This window comes from Megalops cyprinoides, chromosome 2 (assembly GCF_013368585.1).
Source record: "Megalops cyprinoides isolate fMegCyp1 chromosome 2, fMegCyp1.pri, whole genome shotgun sequence".
NCBI classification, from domain to species: Eukaryota; Metazoa; Chordata; class Actinopteri; order Elopiformes; family Megalopidae; genus Megalops; species Megalops cyprinoides.
Window position 1 is genome coordinate 14,323,824 of NC_050584.1, and position 19,879 is coordinate 14,343,702.

The following is a 19,879-nucleotide window of genomic DNA, read 5'->3' on the forward strand; positions in this document are numbered from 1 at the left end:
TTGACATCTTGACTTCTGACCACAGGATTCAGATGTAGCCAACAAAGCAGGATTGATCACTGCGGAAATTATAACATGTACTATTATGTAGCACTTGAAATGAAATCCACTAGCTAGCAATGTGTTCCTCGACAATACAAGAGATGTACATCAACCTCAGGTTTCTGTAAATTCAGGATTGTGCTGTAATTTTCAATAAGAAGGACTGCCCATGCACCTCTTTGGTGCTTTCATTGTACAATACCTGCAGCAGTTTGGGGGGGGGGGGGGGGGGGGGGGGGGGGGGTAGTCAGATGATTATACAACAGAGACTGCTGAAGCTGCCAAAAATCAGTGTTTTGAAAGAATTTATTGGTCCGGTAGTTTCCAACTTAAGATATGCTCAGTAGTCAAGTATAATGACAACTATTGTGCTGAATAGTAATTCACATGTGAGAATTGAGGGGGGTACACTTTCTCTGGCAGCCTCATAAATGGGTGGGGGTGTGTGGGGGGTGTTTTAGGTCTTCGGTGAACAGCCAGATAGAAAGTCGGAACTAGCTCCACAGAGGCCCTATTGTGGCACCCCCCAGGGTCTTCAGGGGCCATAGCTGAGAGGGCCTCGCTAATTGGACTGAATATGCAAAGCTACATTCCTCACCCTCGTGATTTCCCCTGTGGAAGCTCAGAGTGATCAGTGACTGTCTTCACACTGAATTCACGCATCACAGAATACTACACACAAGGGACAGTGAGCCCTTAAGCCTATCTTAAATTACTTAAATGACTGTGCGTAATTTGTGATTAGATTTAAGGCCATGAGCGATTCATTTGATTGCTCGGATTGAAAAACTTCCCCTCAATTATGATGAAACACAGTTGCAATGATTTGCCTTATGGTCTTGGGTAACCAATAGGTTACCTAATACTGTGGTAAGTGGGAAATGGCTATGTGCTGTATGTAATACTAGGCAGTTTCTGAGCACTTCAATCTCTGTTAAGAGTAAAACTATATTGTCAAGCACATGAGTTACCCCTGAATAAATGACTTAGGTATTCAGCATGTGCAACATACGCTACATTACATGCATGATGAATCAATCAAACCATGCACCTAGTCTTTTACAGAATCCATTTAAAAAACTCTGATTTATCTTTTTAATTCTCCACCTATACACGTTTTTTTTTTTTTTCTTTCTTTCAGCTAAAGATAAATCAAATGCTTCAGTTTTGCAAAGATGGATGAAACCCACAACCACAAAGTGGAGAGGGAACCTGTGACAGTGTTGTGAAGCATTGTGATCAGCATTATCATAATGATTTGCCGGAAAGAAGACACTACAGACCCTCCTGAACATTCCATGAGGTGATTCTGTAGAAACAGGTGACTGAAGGCAAAGGCAGTGTTTTTTTTTCTTTTATTAACACAGCCAAATAACTGTACAACATTGTAAAAATCATGACATAAGCCTCAGCCCACCCACCTGCCCACCCACCCGCCCTAAGAATCCATTCTGCGTTTCAGATCTTCTGTGAAGCTCCTCAGATATTCAACCACCCCTGGAAGAAAGACATTTAATTGAGATTTAATATTTTGCAAATACTGGTAATTGACAACAGAATTTCCAATGGCTTTGGTTGAATTCTTATGTCCCTTTGCCAATGGTTACAGATGTATCTACACATTGCACTGAACATTTCAGTACATTTTGGTTCAACATTCTGAAACAAAACTAAAAAGCATAAAACAGAAACAGGCAATTAGTGATATAAATTATTTCAATCCAGTCGGTTTTCTATAGTAAACAGTTCTGATTGGAAGACATGACATTGGGTCATTGTAGCCAAGTACTTACACAATGATGTTATTGATAGGGATGTGGATGAGTTTGACAAAAAATCCAATGAAGCCCATAATTGCAAAACCAATTGCTGTTGCCATGGCAATCTTCTGAAATTCTAGAAGGATGAAAACAATTTCAGCTTTAGGTTCATTAAACTAGAATTATATAAGGGTTTATCGCAAGTCCAAGTTAAACGACAGTGGATGGCACTATTGAGAAAATTTCAAGAAAAGGCCCAAGTTCAATTATTAACCACGGGTTGTGAGTGTGATATGGAATGTTAAAAGTAAGTACCCTAGGTCACATCAGCTAATGACAAAATCAGTCAGATTTGCTTGACCGCAAATGGCAAACGAAACATCGTTAAGGAATACCTGTGCCATTCAATCAAGTCAGTAAAGAGGCGTACAGAACTTCTCTCATGAGATGGAAAACTTGTGCCCATACAACTTGAAGGCTCACCTTTTCTATCTGGTTTGGTACACCTCTTTACTAGCCTTATGGAGTCCTTCACGAACTGCCGGCTGGGTTCCACAAACTGCATTACTTGATCCATGGTGACTCGTAGTTATTCGGCTGAGAGAAAAAAAATGTTCTCAGGTTTAAACTGGATTCAGTGGAGTATCTTGCAGCTGATTCATGACAAAAGCGCTTTCCAAGCCTACGACGCTAACCGACGCTTGAGGTTGCTAGTTCCAAAGCACAAATAGTCCAGTTACCTAACTACCTACCAATTATATAATCCAATCCATTCATATCTAGTTAATTAAACCGGGTGTAAGTAACCCCAACGCGCGTACAGACCAGGACTCTGTTCACGTAGCTGACGCTGGGGCCAGCTGCTGACATTACATAGATCAAGGCCTCCAGATCCTTACGATCGGTAAACTGCTTGCTAAGACAAGAAACATTCCATTTTTGTTTCCCTACTAATCAGCACACTAATGTGTAGGTCCTACACCACTGTTTCTTTAGCTAGCTAACTCAAAACTAATGTTAATAATTCTATGCAACCCTCATCACCGCTAGCAAGGCTGTAAACTAGCCAGCTAGCGGTAATGTAAATAGTCCCCCAAACTCAACCCCGTTAGTTAGGTGCACTGAGAAACGTTACTTAAACTGGATGATTTGCCCCCAATTTAAATTTTAGCTAATACTGTAATTATCCTACATATATGTCCAAAGGGAATTACATACCTGTGTTCCTAAGTTTCTTCAGAGCTTTTACGACTTCGAAAGAAGCCACGTAGTGAACTGTATATAAGGCTCTTCTATGCTAAAGCTGACGTTGCTTTAAGATACGCATGTGTAAGCAGTAACAACCCGGAAGTTATCATCCCTACTTCCCATTGACGTATCTTCTGGTACTAGGCAGAAGTTGTCCGTAAATGCTGATCTGTGACTAGTTTTTATGTTTACCTTGTGTTGGTAACGCTTGAATTGCAGCCGAGGAATCTGTTCCTAGATCAGCACTTACTGTATAGGCAACTCTGCCTCTAGCATAACGTCATTGTAATTTCCAAGTTGTACAAAAGTCGGTTTACGCTTGTGAAACGTAAGTAATAGGCTGCATTTGTATGTTTAACTCTTAACGATCTGGCCTGGAATACGACAAAGTGTCATGTCGAGTTTATCGAGTAATCAGAAGCACATATGGCAAATGCAGTTTTCACAATTCCACAGGTAAAAACAGGAAACATGCCATTTTCTTCTTAGTCAGAATAAATAATGGTATGCAGCCATTCCGTGCCTTAAAGTGCAAACACCATTTAGGTAATAGTCTGCAATGTCTTGTGGCCATTTGACACAATCATCGAATGTTTCAGTGGGATGTTGGTGTTTTGTGCATTTTCCCATGAGTCTCAATTATTGCACTGATGTCTGATTCGTAGGGGTTCTTTCTGGAGTGATAACTGTCATCAGACAACTGTAAGCAGGCTTGTTAGTGAGAAACCAGATATCCATGTTTAATATGTCAGGTGGAGGAGGGTGAGAGAAGGAAAGACACTATCATTGTGAGACAATGTTGAGTGGAAGCACATAGCCATGTGAACCAGAGGACTTAAAAATAGTGCCATATTCCTACAGAACCGTTCCAGCTCCTTGCTGACTTCATACTATGTCATTCCCATGCGGTCCTACCTGCATAAAGAGGCCCAACACGCTGCTGACTCGATTACCATTTCAGTTTCTTCAGTCCACGACTTTAAGTTTTGACATAAAAGCATCTAAGGCATTGGTTTTTACTTTATCTGCTTGTCAGCACAGGTCATCATCATCATCATCATCATATGTTGCTGGTGCTGGCTTTCAGTTGTTTTAATAACTTGCTTAACAACCCAAGAAAACTCTACAGTATACAATATAACTTACAAAATAGTTTATTTCAATCTGTCATTAACTATCTAGCAAGCAGATACCCATCCAATGAATTTAATATGAAATAGGACATTGTATGTTGTTTACAAATGCAGGAGTGTGAAGGAGTGATAAAAAGCAGTTGTGTGATTGTATTTTTTTTTTAAATGATCAATTTACAAAATATTTTAGTAACAGGCAATCAAAAACAGCTTTGTAAATGTCAGTCACAGTAGTAAAAGTAGTAAAATGGAACTAGTAATGTCATTATGTGTGCAATAAGCATCTGAGTAACAAAAAACATTCAATCTCTTTCCCTAATGTGTTGGCTTCACAGTGTTAGCAAAATGAAAGTAGTGATAAAACAGATTATGTGCTTTGGTATCCACATCACAGAAGTTGTAAATATCAACTTGGAAATAATTTCTGCAATGCTTTAGTTTTACACAAGGGGAAAGTCCACAGATTTTTTCCATTTGTGTCTTCCCAATACACGCGTCTTACAATCATTAGAATGAATTTGTATTCATATCAGTAAACCCATGGGCATTGTAACATTGCTGCTATTGCAATACTTTCTTTTGTAAGTCAATACATTTTATAATAAATACATGTTTTGTGCTGTAAGGGTAAATGGCGGCTACAAAAGAAAATTGTTTTGACAATTAGTCTATATGTTAGAATACACTTCAGTTGTGAAGCTTATGAAATGAGTTAGTAAATTTTAATGCATCAGTCTACATTATTAATGAAACATTAGGCTAAAACAAAACAAGGATTCCTTCATTCAGTCCCATGTAATTCCAAGCATCTGGCAACTGAGTTCCCATAGTTTCTGTGCCATTTCATCATCAGAGGCAGCTCTTGTGCATCTTGCTGGCTTACAGTCACTGTAAAAAACAAACAAATGGAGTTTCAGAGCATACAGCTGAACATATGAACCATAGATTTCTTGATTTCTTGTATATATTGTATTGCTTAGTAATGGTCATTTTTCTAATCCATACAAACATGCAAAAGCTTCTTGGTATACCATGCTTTCTCTCATTTTTAAAGGGTAACCATACACACATACACAAAGATTTTCCTACAAGAAAAGAAATCCCAGGGAAAGTCCTTAGTTGGTTATACCAAGCATAAATCAGCCATCAAAGGGTAATTGACTGTATAGTACAACAAACTACACATAGGCTCTCCAGTACAATGTCATGTTTTTTTCAATACTCATTCCTTTTTTCAGGAAAACATCATTATACCAAGTTCAGATGAGCTATCCATACTATACAGAAGGTGTTTTTAGACCCCAGTTTGTACAAATACCTGTAATATCCACCACTTTCCTTTTCCAGCTCTGGGGCCACAGCGCAATAGATGGAAGTTTGAGCCCCCTGCACAGATGTCTTGGTGAAAGGCCGGAACACCTTTACAGCCACTTGTATAGGTGTGCTGAGGTGCCTCCATAGGTCTGACCGCACCACCCCCGGGTGGAGAGAGTACACAGTCACACCAGTGCCTAGGGAGTGGGAGAGAGCACAGCCAATCAGTTTCTGTAGGGTTTTAAATGAATGTGACTGCAGTCAGATATAATGTCAAGGCAACTGGATCTGTAAAATGGTAGCATGCTGAGATCCTTGGTCAGACACTGCAATTGCGCTGTACACTTGAACAAGACATTTAACAATGTACCGCTCCAAACAAAAAAAAAAGATGGAAAGCTTTTTTCTTGCGTAAATGAATCTGAATATCACTTCCTTTTCAAAAAGTCAAGGTATTCTTGTAGCTCATGAATTGTGATGGCTTAAACATAATACAACAATGTTTAAAAAGCTTAAACAACAAAGAAGACTTTGCATAGGGAGTCTGAGAGCCTTCATCAGGGTGTAGCCAAACAACCTGAAGAGGCATCTTTACAAGCAACAGACTACACAAGCGTCTTGGGTTTAGATCAGCAAGTGCTTTTGAAATGTGCTATTCAAATAGCCTCTTGTCCTTTTTTTTAACCTTGGAGTCTGTGAGCACCATACTGCTGTGTTAAGAGCTTTGCCTCTTTTCCTCTCTTTATTACAAAGAGAACTCTGGATGCCTTGTCTCCACTAAAATCTAGCTGTGTCAATGTTTGATACATAAAATGTGAGTTTTGCAAGTGAGAAAATAAAATACTACTGGATACAGTTATTCAACAGCCTTGCAACTATGACTCGTTGTCTATATTATATATATATTATGTGTGTGTATATATATATATATATATATATATATATATATATATAATACAACACTAATAATACAATAATAAAGTAACAAGCAAAAGTTGTATTAACAAAGCAGACTAACCTCAAATCAGTCAACATCTGACCTTAACCTGACTTACAAATAAATTCAAGTGCTACTTTGCTTCCAGTAAATGCAACATATTTTAATTCATTTTGTTGATCCCTGAATTTGCCAAACTGGGTTCAAGCAGAAAAAAAGTACCACTTGCTTTGGATGGACTCCAGGATATTGATAGAAGTGTAGGTTGGTAACTGCCTGTGGTCAAAACAGGAAATTTCCATCTCTAAACAATTTTAAGTATAACCTTCAAGCAGTGTCCTGTTATGAATGAACTATCAAGACCTGACCACAGCTACAGGGTGAGAAGATCCATGAGAACATGGCTAACATTGATTATGTCCATCTACACCTTTGTGAACATTTTACAAATTCCTGTATTTCCTATCTGGACAGAGACACTTTTTTACAATGGAAGTTCATGTTCTCAAGATCTTTATACTCTCATGCAGCTTTTACGTTACATAATGGGCTACAAGTGTACTCTGCATCTGTTTATCCTGATTGTTCCCTGAAGTATCAATATTTAACAACTTATTCAAAGAGAAGGACACTAAAAGAGGCCAGCAGTGCAGCTGTTGAGAGTATGCCTAAACTAGCTGCTGCATATACAAAAAGACCGATACATATGGAGGGAGGCATTTACCTTGAAGCCTTTTGGCTAGGGAGCGCGTACAGAGGATGTTGGCCAGCTTGCTCTGACCATACGCTTTGACTGGGTCGTATCTCTTCTCGCTGTTGATGTCATCCAGCCTAATGCTGCCCCATCTGTGTGCTGTGGAGGCCACGTTGACAATTCGGGCCGGGGTCGACCTTTTTATCAGGTCAATCAACAAGTAGGTGAGCAGGAAGTGACCTGCGGAAGTGGACAGGAAACAAACAGGTATGCACCACTTTTTGGTTCGTTTTGCTTAGGTCTCTCTCTCTATTTTATCCATCAGTATCCTTTTCCTGCTGTTTGTCTTCTCTGCTTATGGCACAGGTCACATAGGATGCGGGATGTACTGTATGTAAATGTTTCCCTTCAAGCACAATGAGCAGGATGTGCCTTACTGGGACAGATACACACCTCCCTGACATTTCTCAGGCTTTCAGTCTCTTTTTTGAGACAGCAGATGTGTGGTTCTTGTGATTGGGCTCTGAAAGCAATGAAAGCCAATGCATAAAATTTGTACGGAGGCTAACATTTCATACATTTCTGCAAGTGAATCAAACAAATGCTACAAATACAGAATCAAACGCAAAGATGTGGTGTCTAGCAACTTGCACTGTGAGGAGAGAAAATGTGGAAAAAAGTAAACGCATAAGACATTCATTCAGGAAATCAATGGTAACAACGCGTTTAAGGGTTGAAATGAAGTTAAAATGGCTGAGGCCTTGGCAATTCATGGACTAATCTATGGAGTAAATCTAACTTGAAGCAGCACAGTGTCCTGCTGAGCCAATTTTCCTTGAATTACTGATTGCCTAATAGCGTTACTTGAGAATTTGAACCTGATTATGGCAATTGCACTACATATAACACAGAGAGCTCCATTGGGGAGCCCTTCTTATGCTAACCTCAATTTGCCCTACATTGGAGAAGGAAGCATAGGTTAATATGCACATTAACTGACTTATGAAGGTCAAGACCTCCTTCCACTGATTTGATATTTGTGTACTAATGTGTATTGATGTAGACAGTCCGCACTCTACATTCAAAAGCTTCCTCCCTGGTTGAGACTGAGCTTAGGTAGGCAGTCTGCAGCCAAATCAAGATTTTTTCTTTCTCTTACTTATGCATGTAAGTATAGCACTCTTACCCAGGTGGTTAACACCAAACTGCATTTCAAAACCATCCGCTGTCTTAGAATATGGGCACATCATAACTCCAGCATTGTTGATGAGAATGTTGACTTGCCTCTCCTCTGAATAAAAAAGGTACAAAATATATACATGATTAAAAATGAGTATAACTCCTCTCTGCAGTTATTTTATGGCACTGTAATTCTATGCATAACATTTCACAAACTTGCACTTAATCACATCATTAAGATAATTTACCACCCTGCATTTAATGGAAACATATTGCTTCTTTAAAAAAACAGAACATGGACTTGCAATGTATGGCCTGTAAGTTACTTCAATCTGTTTGATTTAATCAAATTGCACATGACATGAAAAATAAATATAAAACCATTCATAGATAGTTTTATATAATATCTAACCAACTTGAAATATTTGTCTTTTACTAAAACAATCACTTAAAATTATTTATTGTACAGGTCTTATTGTAATTTGTGCATTGACTGAAGTGCTGTCCAAGAACATGAGGATGCAGGCAGTGTAGAAAAGCATAGTCATGTGACTTACCATTGTTAATTAACTCGGCAAATTCCTTAATTGACCTGGTGTCCGACAAATCAAGTTTATGGACAATAATGTTTTGGTTCCCTGAATCTTCTATAATTTCTTTCTTGGCTGTCTCTGCCTTTGCCATATCTCTGCAGGCCATAACGACCCGTGCCCCTGGTAACACCACAAAGAAAGCCGGTGGTTTATATACAACTATGTACAACACTCACAACATTCATTCATGAGATTACAGCAAAATGTACCCTTTATATTTGCTGCATGTCTGTTACTGTGTATACTGATGACACCAACAAGCAAATGTCTGACATCACAGGTTAAACACAAGAGTGAATTATTTAAAAGGAGGGAGAAGCTGCAGACTTTTGTTTTCATAAATTTTTATGTGGCTGAATATCACACGATGGACTCATTAGTTCTGTGCTGTTCCAAGATGAAAGACCAATGAGGCTACACAATAGTTATTTGCCCGCTAATTGCTTCAGGAAAAAAACAGCAGTGATTCCATTAGAGCAATTTGCCTGGGGTACATCAAAGTGTCTTTGTTACATTCTGTCAGTTTTATGTGGGAATATAAACTGTTATATAACTCTCTGGAAGAAATCGTTATTGGAAACACAAACAATAAACAATGGATTAAAATTAAGCGAAAGTAAACTAGATCAAACTTTAACCATTTTATGGCGGTAAAGCTTGCTATATTTCTCTAAATTTAATTATCAGAACTGTAGCTGGCAATGTTGTCCTACAGACCACACATCTCAGGCGTTTTGCTCTTAGTGTGTGTACTGTCAATAGCAAGGTTTTGGACTAAGAGTCTGGCATTCTTCAACCTGTTCCAGATCAGTATTTCTTGGCAATATTTCTTGGACAATAAATGGATCTGCAGATTCACTTCCTCCAATTCAATCATCATCTTTCACCCCATTAGTAAATCATGAGATTACACTTGGCCCTGCTAAACTTGTCTTTAATTAATATAATACAAAGAGCAGAGTGTAATGATTTCCTCATTAAACTTTTTGTTAAATGTTTCATATTCAAAATCAGAGCTGAGCAGTTGCTCATTCATTCACTCATCGAGCCCCACGTTGGGACTGCAATAAAAGGGATCATGGGAAAATGGGATGAGCTTGAAAAAACAGTCTGTGTGTTCATTGAATGGATGTTATTTACTTCATAAAACAGGTGGTTGAGCAGCATGTGTATTATAACTACAAAATAGTGTGCACTAATGCTGAATAGTGTGCCAAATGCAACATGTGTTGACATTTATATTTTTGTTGATAAGTCCAGTTCGCTTGTCTAATTCCTCTTTTCATGTTTTTTTTGGAAAGACATAACAAACTACAAGTGGTTCTGTGAAACCACAGCAAGAAATGTGTTTGTTTTCTTAGGTTCTAATCTCTTCAGCCAATGATACAGAAATATATAAATATTTCCACAGTGTGCACATGTGTTCATTTAGAGTGCTGCGTAGATGAATTAAATTTACAGAGAAATGCCTCAGTTTACCCAATGGTTGCATTTCGTGTTCATATGAATAAGTGCATGTGCATGTATGCACACCTGTGTGTGCGGGTACTGAATGCTTGTGTGGGAAACGTGTGCTGGTGTGGAATTCTTGTGTATATTTGTGCATAATTGAATGCCCTCTTTAAGGTGATGTTTTCCTAACTTCCAGTCTGTCCCAATTAGGTGGTGGTGATTGTCCAGATACGCTGCTGTCACATTTCTCAGCAAATACAAAGGGTAACCAATGGAAAACTATACCACAGAGAAACTCGCAATTTCTATTTTTTTTTTTTTTCATAAGTTTTTTTTTTCAGATTTTTATAGATTTCATCATTTGGACAGTCCAAAACTGAACTGTCACCAATTAAATATATAGTTTAAACTTTTTTCAACAAGTTTAAAATCTAAGAATTTTTAGCATTCACCAAGAGTGTAAAGAGAATGTAACATCACTATGACACTGCTCCTTTGCAGAGAACAGTTGCCCAGCGACTGGCACAACGGTGAAGTCTATGATGCGCTTGGTTATGTTTCATAACAGGATGTGGCGACTGAGATACAGCACTAATGATGTGCAGCCAGTGGAGCAAATGCAATGGGGGCTGTCATGTATTCTGTGGCGCTTTCATCACCCACCACATTTTCTCATATCGTGCGCGACATAAAATATATGGCAGTGATGGAATTTGGCTCTCTACATTTCCTTTGATCATTATACTGTAATTTGGGTTATATTATCCAATTATCTTTCATGTAATATATGAAAATGTCTTCATGAGTTTAGAACTCACTGAGCTGCATGGCGTAAGCTCAAAACTGTTCTTGAAAGCATACCTCTCTTCGCTAGATCCCGGGCTGTCTCTTTCCCAATGCCAGTATTAGCCCCTGTTATAATCACTGTTTTGCCATCAAGCCTAGCAGTGGAGGACCAGTGACCACAGAAAAAGTTTCTAAAAGAGAAGGATACAGAAAAATGAGTTATTATGTGTATGTGTTTGTGTGGGGGTGTGTGTGTGCAAGCACACACATGCACCCACAAAAGCACACACGCATACACACACTACTCATTAATGTCTTTCCATGAAAGTGAATACAGTTAAGAATACTGTATTCAATACAAAGAAGTGAACATATATCCTACATACGTTCTCTGTGAAAAATCCCCAGTTCAAAAGAAATGCAGGAGGAAATGCTAGTAAATATTCATCGGGTATGACATGATAAGGAATGTCTGCCAAAAGAATTCCATTTACACGGAAGTATACTATGAGAATATTCTTTCGGTTATTTTCCACGCAATTTCCTAGATATTCACTTGGTAAAATTCACTATAAGAGCATAAAATGGTTCACATTTGTATTTGTGAAACTCGAGGGCTGAACAATATTGTTTCACCAGATATTTATTCTCATATCCCACAGGTTCACAGCCCAGTACTTTAAACAACACGTTGCTTACTTATACTGGCTGTCTTGTCCTAGAATTGTTTGCCTGCATTGAACAAATTTCCCTCTATGATACACGTGTTATCAGGAGACATACTACTGTATTACTGTTACCTGAACATAAAATGTCATACATGGGAGTGAAACTCTTTAAACGCTGGTACGTACCGTTTGCGGAAAATTAATTTGTCAGTGTCACTGACCGTAAAAGAGTAAAAGTTACATGTTGTACACGCTACGACTTACCTTACTGAATGCATGGTTTTCAAGATCAAATGCAGAATTTCCTCCTTGAAAGCTGTCGATACTATCTGTTCGTTTTGGGTTCTCTCTCCCCCGAGTTCGTGAACATGAATAAACCATGAGTGTCCTCACAGCTTGATCACACAGGCTGATTCACTCTACACAATAAACGGCGTGTAACTTCCCGGCCAATCAAAGGATTAGGGGGGAGCTGCTTTTATTTTTACGTAACCTTTAGGCCAGTAGGAAAAAGCAAAGGCGTTTGACGTTTCGCTGTGACTTTTCAAGAGTGCCACCGCTCGTTTCATCGGCGCAAATGGCTACCCGTAAACATAGACGTAAAAGGAGCAGCCTCGGTCTACTTTGTATTCAAACCAATCACTTCCTGTATATATACACTATTTTGTAGATTCAAGTCTTATTCTCCTCTGCGTTTAAATTTCTTGGGTGACCTCAATGAAATTTTACAAATTTGAATTATCTGTGTCAAAGTACCTTACACACTCTCTGCGCAGTTTACGTTAATTCCCTCGTATATTCACAGATTAAGTACGTTCTCTAGGAGGTGGAAGCGTGTATTTTGAGGATATTATGAAAATACATTGAGTCGTCGTGTCCACTAGATGTCCCCACTGGATAAATTTATGCCCAGATTTCTCATGATTTAGGATTTAGGAGTACCATTATCTTCGAAATTTTTCTGCAACTAAATCACAGTCTTAACTATTCGGAGTCTTCATTTTTTATGTGTGTGGATAGCGTCTTGTTTTCTACTTTTCTAATTACCTGTCTCTGTTTACCTGTAGAAACGTAATTTGAATTCCTGTGACTAAGCGAATTCCTTTCCTCTCAATTTCTGAACTTGAATAAAAAGAAATAAAAATCTTGACACAGATGACCCTGGTTGTCTTCTCTATATACGCCTGAATCTGTCTTCTTTCCCATTCCTTCTAGTGTCACATAGCACTTGTCCTTCACAATTGGTTTGAATTTGTAAAGTGACTGTTGACATCACAAGGAAACTTGCTTATTAGATCATCCAGAGTAACCAATTAAAGACATATAGTTGTACACCATGACTTTAAAATAATTAGTTTAACCAATAATTACATACTTTGCTGTAAAGACATTGTGAACAGCCAGTCACAGTAAGCAGAATGGTGCTGCAAAGTAAAACTCCAGGGTTATCAGCCACAGCAGGGTTTCTCAACTTCAGCCTATTTCACTGCATGCTCCACCAGCTGTCAACAAGCTGGGAGTCTTCACCACACGACCCATTTGCACGCACACACACAAAGAAAAAAAACGGTAATTACTTAACTACAGCAATATAGGACAAACTACACCATGGACTAGTACCAACAATGTTGTTTTATTTATGTTTTTGTGAATTAAGTTATATCCTTCAGTAAGTAAGAATGTTCAAGCAAACACCAAATCATCAAATGATGAATAGGAAATGTCTTTGTTTGGTTCATAGGAATAACTACTGCTGAAAGTTTCTGAAAGTGAAATTGACAGTAGTCACTAACCACATCTGATGAAAATTCCCACTGGCTACTTTTTACTGCATGCCTTAGCCTTTCATTTTATGCTTAACATTCAACCTGATTCATTTACAATATGCATTCTAACACATATACTTAATGCCTATGCCTTTTGCATCTTGTCACAATGTTGTTACCATGTTTATTCTAATATAAATTCACATCATACACTCACAGGACTTCACTCTGCTCAATATTTCCATATCATAGACATATGAGTCTATGGTACAATCAATTCAAGTCAATTGAAAGAAGCTGGATGCCACACTATTGATTTGATAGAGCATAAAGAAAGCTTATAGCTCATTTAATTATTACAGAAAGTAACAGAAAGTTGACATGTTATGGTCAATGACAGTGCCGACTGCAGAAGAGGATGAAGCATATCTGTGAATAGCATATGTGAGGGGATCTATGTATGAGGGTGTGAATGAGTTATCCTGTTTCGAAGGAGGTCTCTCCCTTCATCTCCAGCGGATCCCCAGCAGGTGACAGCTGACAACCCACAGATTGCGGGCCGTGCGGTCATCGCAGGCAGCCCGAGAACACTCTGCCTGGGCGCAGTTTCTGAATCAGAAAGATGGACGTGTTGTATATATATATATATATATATATATATATATATATATATATATATATATATATATATATATTTTTATCAGGGTCCCTGATACTTAACAAAGGCAGACTCTGAGAACATTGTGTGTAATGTGTGTTTCATTAAAACCACTGGGAGTTCATGTAGGAATATTCATACATCACTTATGAGCACTCTGGTTATAAGAATCATGTCCACACAGGACAATCAATGGATAAAATTTGGCTTATTGTTTTAAATAATTTTTCTTCCTCATTTGATTAAGAAATCTTCTTCACTAAATTCCTCAAGCCTGGAATTAAAGATTTTCAATGTACAGTATTTTTACACGAATCATTTACATAATAAAATAAAAACCTTAATGATCTTAATGATCCTGGAGTTAGACTGCAATTGAACTTGTCCAGGGCTAAATTCCTTCTCACAAACATTTCAACAAATAAATTTAATCATGTTGTGCAGGCTACATTGCCATAGCACAGCCACTGTTTGATCACAGACTTGTCCAGTGTATCAAGTGCTGCCTGAATTATGGATGCCCTGATGGTTTGAATGTGTTATCTGTCTCCTTTCCTCTTCTTGATGTTCTCCCTGTCTTAAGACCCCAGAGGGAAATATTTTTTTCTGCGGTCCAAGCTGATATTCAAGCAGATAAATGAACAACTTTTTTTCTTAAAACATTTTACAGTAGATTTTATATTAATTAATACAATGAAGGAGATTTAGTTTCAGATTCAAATTTCAATATCTTAACTTTTTTTTCTCTTATACACAATTACACTTATTTGTATAGCATTACATGTTGGAAGCTCAAACTGATTCTTTTAAGCAGATTTCATGAGTCTTACAAGTGGAGTAAAATTGTTACATAGGAGTGAATCTAAACCAGTGTTTTTGATCAGTATACTGCATGCATCTGATAATTATATCAGCAGTTCTTATAAACAGAGTACATTGTGTGAGTATAAATGAGACGGAGAGAAATGGCATTGCTAATTTATGAGGAACTTTCAAAAGTAAACAGGTTTAGTATAGTGATCAAATTACTTCACTCGTTCCTGGTGCTTTGCAGATGAATGGGATGATAGCTGAGTGGCATTGTGGTAAAACTGTGTAATTTGCATGTTCACATTGGTGGACTGCTTACAGATGTTGATCTTTCTTACCTGTAGTAACCTCCAGATACCAAGTCTGGAGTCAAGGCACAATACAAGGTGGTGTAGGCCCCCTCGGCTGGTGTTCTAATCAGGAAGCTGAAAGCCTTCACAAACATCTGGAGAGAACTCTTCATGTGCCTGGTCACATCAGTGTTGACTATGCCTGGATCTACAGCATACACAGTCACCCCTGTTCCTGTTAAGCAACAGGGCAAATCAGCTTGTCCAGAAATAATTGACATTATATATGTGTCTCACATAGTATAGGTTATGGTCAGCTCTCAAATCAAAACTTGCCCACAAGTATTCTTTTTCATATCTGGGCCTCCAGATATCTACACACCTGATAGCCTGATATCTACACACCTGATAGCCTTGCTGAACTGACGCCAGGGCTAATTTGTGGGTTTGTCAGTGAGTAGGCTATTTTATGGATTTCTTCCATCATAGGGTAGAAATTGCAAAGTGGTACAGTGGTACAGTGGTACAATGTGCAAAGTGCATAGAGGGGCAGATAACTACACTCTACAACCATGTCCCATCCCGGGGTCGTTCCTCTCAGGCACAATCCCTGTCTGTACTGGTCCCTCAGTGGTGGAATGAACTTCCCATGGGGGTCAAGACAGTGGAATCAATGGCCATGTACCAATGTAGACTGAAGACCCACCTCTTACATTACATTACATTATTGTCATTTAGCAGATGCTGTTATCCAGAGCAATTTACATAGGTAACAATTTTACGTTTTCCTTTTATACAGCTGGACCTCTTCAGACTGAATTTCAGTTCCACCTCAATCCCCACCTCCTATCACCTGCTACTTGTAACACTGGATGTTTATTTTATGTGTAGTATCACAATGTGTTTTGTATTTTGTGATCTAGTGACTGGGATGTATGGTAGTATACTTGGCTTTCATTGTCTAGTCAGGTTGCACAAGTTAACTTAGCGTAGGGCTTGCATAGTGTTATGCTCACACTCGCTGGTCTGGGAGTTAGCGTGGTCTGACACTGTTGCTCATTCAACTTGAATTGATGCACATCTGTTCTTTTGTGCTGGAAGTCACTGTGGATAAGAGCATCTGCTAAATGTAATGTAATGTAATGTAATAGTACCACAGAAGTCATATCAAGTTGGGTGATCAAACAGCAGGGAGATTTCCACATGGAGACAGAGGGGTTAGTGTGAAAGAGACTGCTGACCATAATGAAGCTCAAATTAAGCCTAGCTAATATCATCATTTGCCATGTTAGTTGTGTACCTACTGTATTAAAGTCCTGTCTTTGGACCCTGACTTGAAGTAATGTTGCCCGTGGTCATACAGTATTTATATTAAATGATTTTAATGAAGATGGCAGTTTGAGATTGAAAAGTGGTTAAATTTTCTAAATGATGTTCAAGTATCTTTTTCTACATTGATGTTTCTTGTGAGCTGATAAATAAAAATGTGATTAATTTTCAATAGAAAGTTCTGGTATTAGATTACATTTTCAATCTTGATTAGTAACCTCAAAACACTATCAAAATCGGTTGCAATCAATGGCTGAGTAGAGAATGAATCAAATTTGACAGTGTATTTCCTGATTAGTTGGTCTCTCAGGTTAAGATGTTGCACTGTAACTATTTTCTCCTACGCACTCCTGTCAATTTAGTCAAAAGCCAAAGGGGTAGGTCAAAAGCAAGTATTCCATATTGATTTCGTACAAAGTGATCCAAGTGCCGCTGTTCTGTTTTGATGGCCAGACCCAGTCATGGTGAGGACACGAGGCACTCACATTGCTCTATGGCCTGATTCATTATCACTGGTGTTCAAGTGAAAAACCCAGCCTCGTGGCCGGCACCACCATGCTGCATCAAAGTGCTACTAACTCCTTACATCTGCGTTCTCCTCAGAACTGTCATCTCTCCTACAGTCATGGTATGTGGCACTTCATCTCTAAGCATTCAAATACAGCACACAAACAACAGGATGTTGCTTCCGTTTGCAGTCACGACATTTTACACCCAAGAGGTTGATACAACTGGATATTTCCGGAATAAACTCAGCTGAAAGACCCTGCTCAAGAGTAAAATATCCCTCAGGTAATGCTTACATTCAACCCTCAACAAGTTAAGTTCCCTAACTGCAATAATTCTTATATATAATATACTATGCTCAATATGCTGTGTTTAAAAGCTCAGGAGTGTTCAGACTGGGCATGGTGGGAGCTGAATGTCATTTGAACACTGGAAGGCACTCCGTAACTGTATGGCACACCAGTGGTTCAAACAGGGCCTCACCCTCCATCTTTCGGGCCAGCTCTCGGGTGAAGAGGATGTTGGCCAGCTTGCTCTGCACGTAGGCTCTGACCGGGTGGTAGCTCTTCTCACTGTTCAGGTCCTCGAAGTGGATCTTGCCCATGGAGTGCGCAATCGAGGAGAGGTTGATCACCCGGGAGGGTGCCGAGTGCTTCAGGAGGTCCAGAAGCAGGAAGGTGAGGAAGAAATGACCTGGAAAACAGCAGGTCTGCGTGGTCACCGGACAGAGGAGACCACATTCACTAGCCAATATTACTGAAACAATCTCAACAAATTTGGGTTCTCAGCTTGATAACACCAGGGGCGTAACCTAATTAAACAGAAATGGCCACGTTATGGAATTGCCTGAAAAGTCACTCATATTGACATGCACTGATGACAAAAACACAGGTGACCTGCATCCTGTGGGCCTTGACATTTTTACATGTCATGATATTCGGTAAATATTCTCATTTACATTTAGTTTCTTATCAGATGCTCTAGAGCAACTTACATAGGTTAATTGTTATCTATTTATACGGCTTGATATTTCCTGAGGCAGTTCTGAGTTATGTACCTTGCAAAAGGGTACCATAGCAGTGTCCTGAAGGCGAAGCAAACTGACAACGTTTGAGATATGAGCATTGCTCCCTACCACTACACCACACTGCTTCCTCCCGTAAATGGTATATTGCATCCAGGGACACTTTGGTGGGATGTGCACAATTTAAAAATTTTAATATCTATTAAAATTAATTGACATATGAAAATGTGTCTCTGCGCTGTTCATGTCTAGAGATGAGTAAACCCCACTCACTCTGTTGCTTCTGTTTATGTTTACTAATGACTAAGCAAACAGACAACATCCCGGCAACCTTTCAAGGTTTGAAAGCTGATGTGAAGAAAATCCTTTGGACCAAAGCGTGCTTGCGTATTCTTTGATGAAGCACACAATAAGGTTAAAATATGCTCACGTTCACATTTTAAAAGTGACTGTCACTTTGCAGTACATACCTAAGTGATTGACTCCAAACTGCATTTCATACCCATCTGCTGTGGTTGAATATGGACAAATTGCCACCCCAGCATTATTGATGAGAAAGTGCACTGCCGCCTCAGCTGCAAATCAAACACACAGACACATCAGCCTTCCCTGCGAGCTCCGTATAAAGATAATTGTTTCCTTCAATAATTTTATGTGAAAAAAATTACAACTAGAATACAAATAGAACAGAATAGAAAAGTCATAGCATATTTCAATGAAATTAATTTTGATCAAACATATTAGCTCTGCTCTGAACTAGTTACATACATAATTATTTCCTTCTGACTGCATAACAGGGTACTGGCACTGTAAAATTTTCATCTTGGGGATAATTTACATCAGAGCTGAGGCAATCAAAGTCATATTCTATGGAGAAAAGGGCCAAATGTTCTGAAAAAAGTGTAAATGTATGACTCACAGCTGTAGATGTGCTCAGCAAATTCACAAATTGACTTTGTGTCCGCAAGGTCCAGTTTGTAGGGGACGACATTGGCAATCCCAATATCTTTGACAATCTCACTGGCCGCCAGCTCAGCCTTCGCCATGTCTCGACATGCCAGAATCACTCGAGCTCCTGTGAAGAGAGGCACAAGAGCCGATCTCGAGGACCAGGAGTGCTGCCTGTCACAGAGATAGAAAGAGCTGCCCAGTAAATGTTTCAGATTTTTCCACATAGTACCCACCTCGTTTGGCCAGGTCTCTGGCTGTCTCTTTCCCAATGCCAGTGTTGGCCCCTGTCACGATTGCCGTCTTCCCGTCCAATCTGACGTCAGATGTCCACTTTTTGGCAATAAGATTCCTGAAAATATTAAAATTCATTTAGGCAAAACATTTATAAAATTCTTTCATATGCTCATTTGTCACATATATGTTTGAAGTGCAATCTGTTGAATATTTCGGCAAGGGTCATTACTGTTTTCTTTTATTTAAAAATACATCCAAATATATTCAGAAAATATAAGAACAACAAAATGAAATTGCACATTCACTGATGCCAGTGACATTAAACGCTTTAGGCACAAAAGTGACAATTTGATCCCCTGTAATAAAATGCAGGGAATAAACATGATGTAAGTGTAGTAATTTTGTAAGATACGTTCTAATTTCAGTATGCTCTGATTAATACATACCACTCTTGCAATAGCCTATGGAAAAAAAAAGACAATTCATTTCTCAAGGTGAATTAGT

At 38.8% G+C, this 19,879-nt stretch overlaps 3 protein-coding genes across 3 annotated transcripts; all 3 read right to left on the reverse strand.

Annotated features, from left to right (window-relative positions):
- Nucleotides 1-1,474: 1,474 nt before the first annotated feature.
- Nucleotides 1,475-3,151, reverse strand: sec61g (SEC61 translocon subunit gamma). Its single transcript, XM_036522529.1, has 4 exons — nucleotides 3,021-3,151; nucleotides 2,286-2,399; nucleotides 1,836-1,938; nucleotides 1,475-1,539 (listed from the first exon to the last, which is right to left on the reverse strand). Exons 2-4 carry the CDS (start codon nucleotides 2,377-2,379, stop codon nucleotides 1,530-1,532), a joined length of 207 nt encoding a protein of 68 aa, XP_036378422.1. The 5' UTR covers nucleotides 2,380-2,399; nucleotides 3,021-3,151; the 3' UTR covers nucleotides 1,475-1,529.
- A 1,309-nt stretch (nucleotides 3,152-4,460) lies between these two features.
- On the reverse strand, nucleotides 4,461-12,199 carry LOC118772450 (retinol dehydrogenase 12-like). Its single transcript, XM_036520793.1, has 7 exons — nucleotides 12,071-12,199; nucleotides 11,214-11,329; nucleotides 8,865-9,020; nucleotides 8,315-8,419; nucleotides 7,159-7,368; nucleotides 5,502-5,694; nucleotides 4,461-5,071 (listed from the first exon to the last, which is right to left on the reverse strand). Exons 1-7 carry the CDS (start codon nucleotides 12,082-12,084, stop codon nucleotides 4,969-4,971), a joined length of 897 nt encoding a protein of 298 aa, XP_036376686.1. The 5' UTR covers nucleotides 12,085-12,199; the 3' UTR covers nucleotides 4,461-4,968.
- Nucleotides 12,200-14,078: 1,879 nt separating this feature from the next.
- Nucleotides 14,079-19,510, reverse strand: si:dkey-73n8.3 (uncharacterized protein LOC100150965 homolog). The gene is made up of 6 exons (XM_036555096.1): nucleotides 19,375-19,510; nucleotides 19,110-19,265; nucleotides 18,661-18,765; nucleotides 17,650-17,859; nucleotides 15,379-15,565; nucleotides 14,079-14,181 (listed from the first exon to the last, which is right to left on the reverse strand). Exons 1-6 carry the CDS (start codon nucleotides 19,508-19,510, stop codon nucleotides 14,079-14,081), a joined length of 897 nt encoding a protein of 298 aa, XP_036410989.1.
- Nucleotides 19,511-19,879: the final 369 nt, after the last annotated feature.

Coding starts and splice junctions, on each gene's coding strand:
- si:dkey-73n8.3 (XM_036555096.1), bottom strand. CDS start 19,510: ATGAATTTTAATATTTTCAGGAATCTTATTGCCAAAAAGTGGACATCT. Junction 19,266..19,374: donor CAGAGACCTGGCCAAACGAG/GTGGGTACTATG, acceptor CTCTCTTCACAG/GAGCTCGAGTGATTCTGGCA. Junction 17,860..18,660: donor GTTTGGAGTCAATCACTTAG/GTATGTACTGCA, acceptor GCTGTTTTCCAG/GTCATTTCTTCCTCACCTTC.
- sec61g (XM_036522529.1), bottom strand. CDS start 2,379: ATGGATCAAGTAATGCAGTTTGTGGAACCCAGCCGGCAGTTCGTGAAG. Junction 1,939..2,285: donor TACCAAACCAGATAGAAAAG/GTGAGCCTTCAA, acceptor TCATCCTTCTAG/AATTTCAGAAGATTGCCATG.
- LOC118772450 (XM_036520793.1), bottom strand. Junction 9,021..11,213: donor CCGGGATCTAGCGAAGAGAG/GTATGCTTTCAA, acceptor TGGTGTTACCAG/GGGCACGGGTCGTTATGGCC. Junction 7,369..8,314: donor GTTTGGTGTTAACCACCTGG/GTAAGAGTGCTA, acceptor CCACTTCCGCAG/GTCACTTCCTGCTCACCTAC.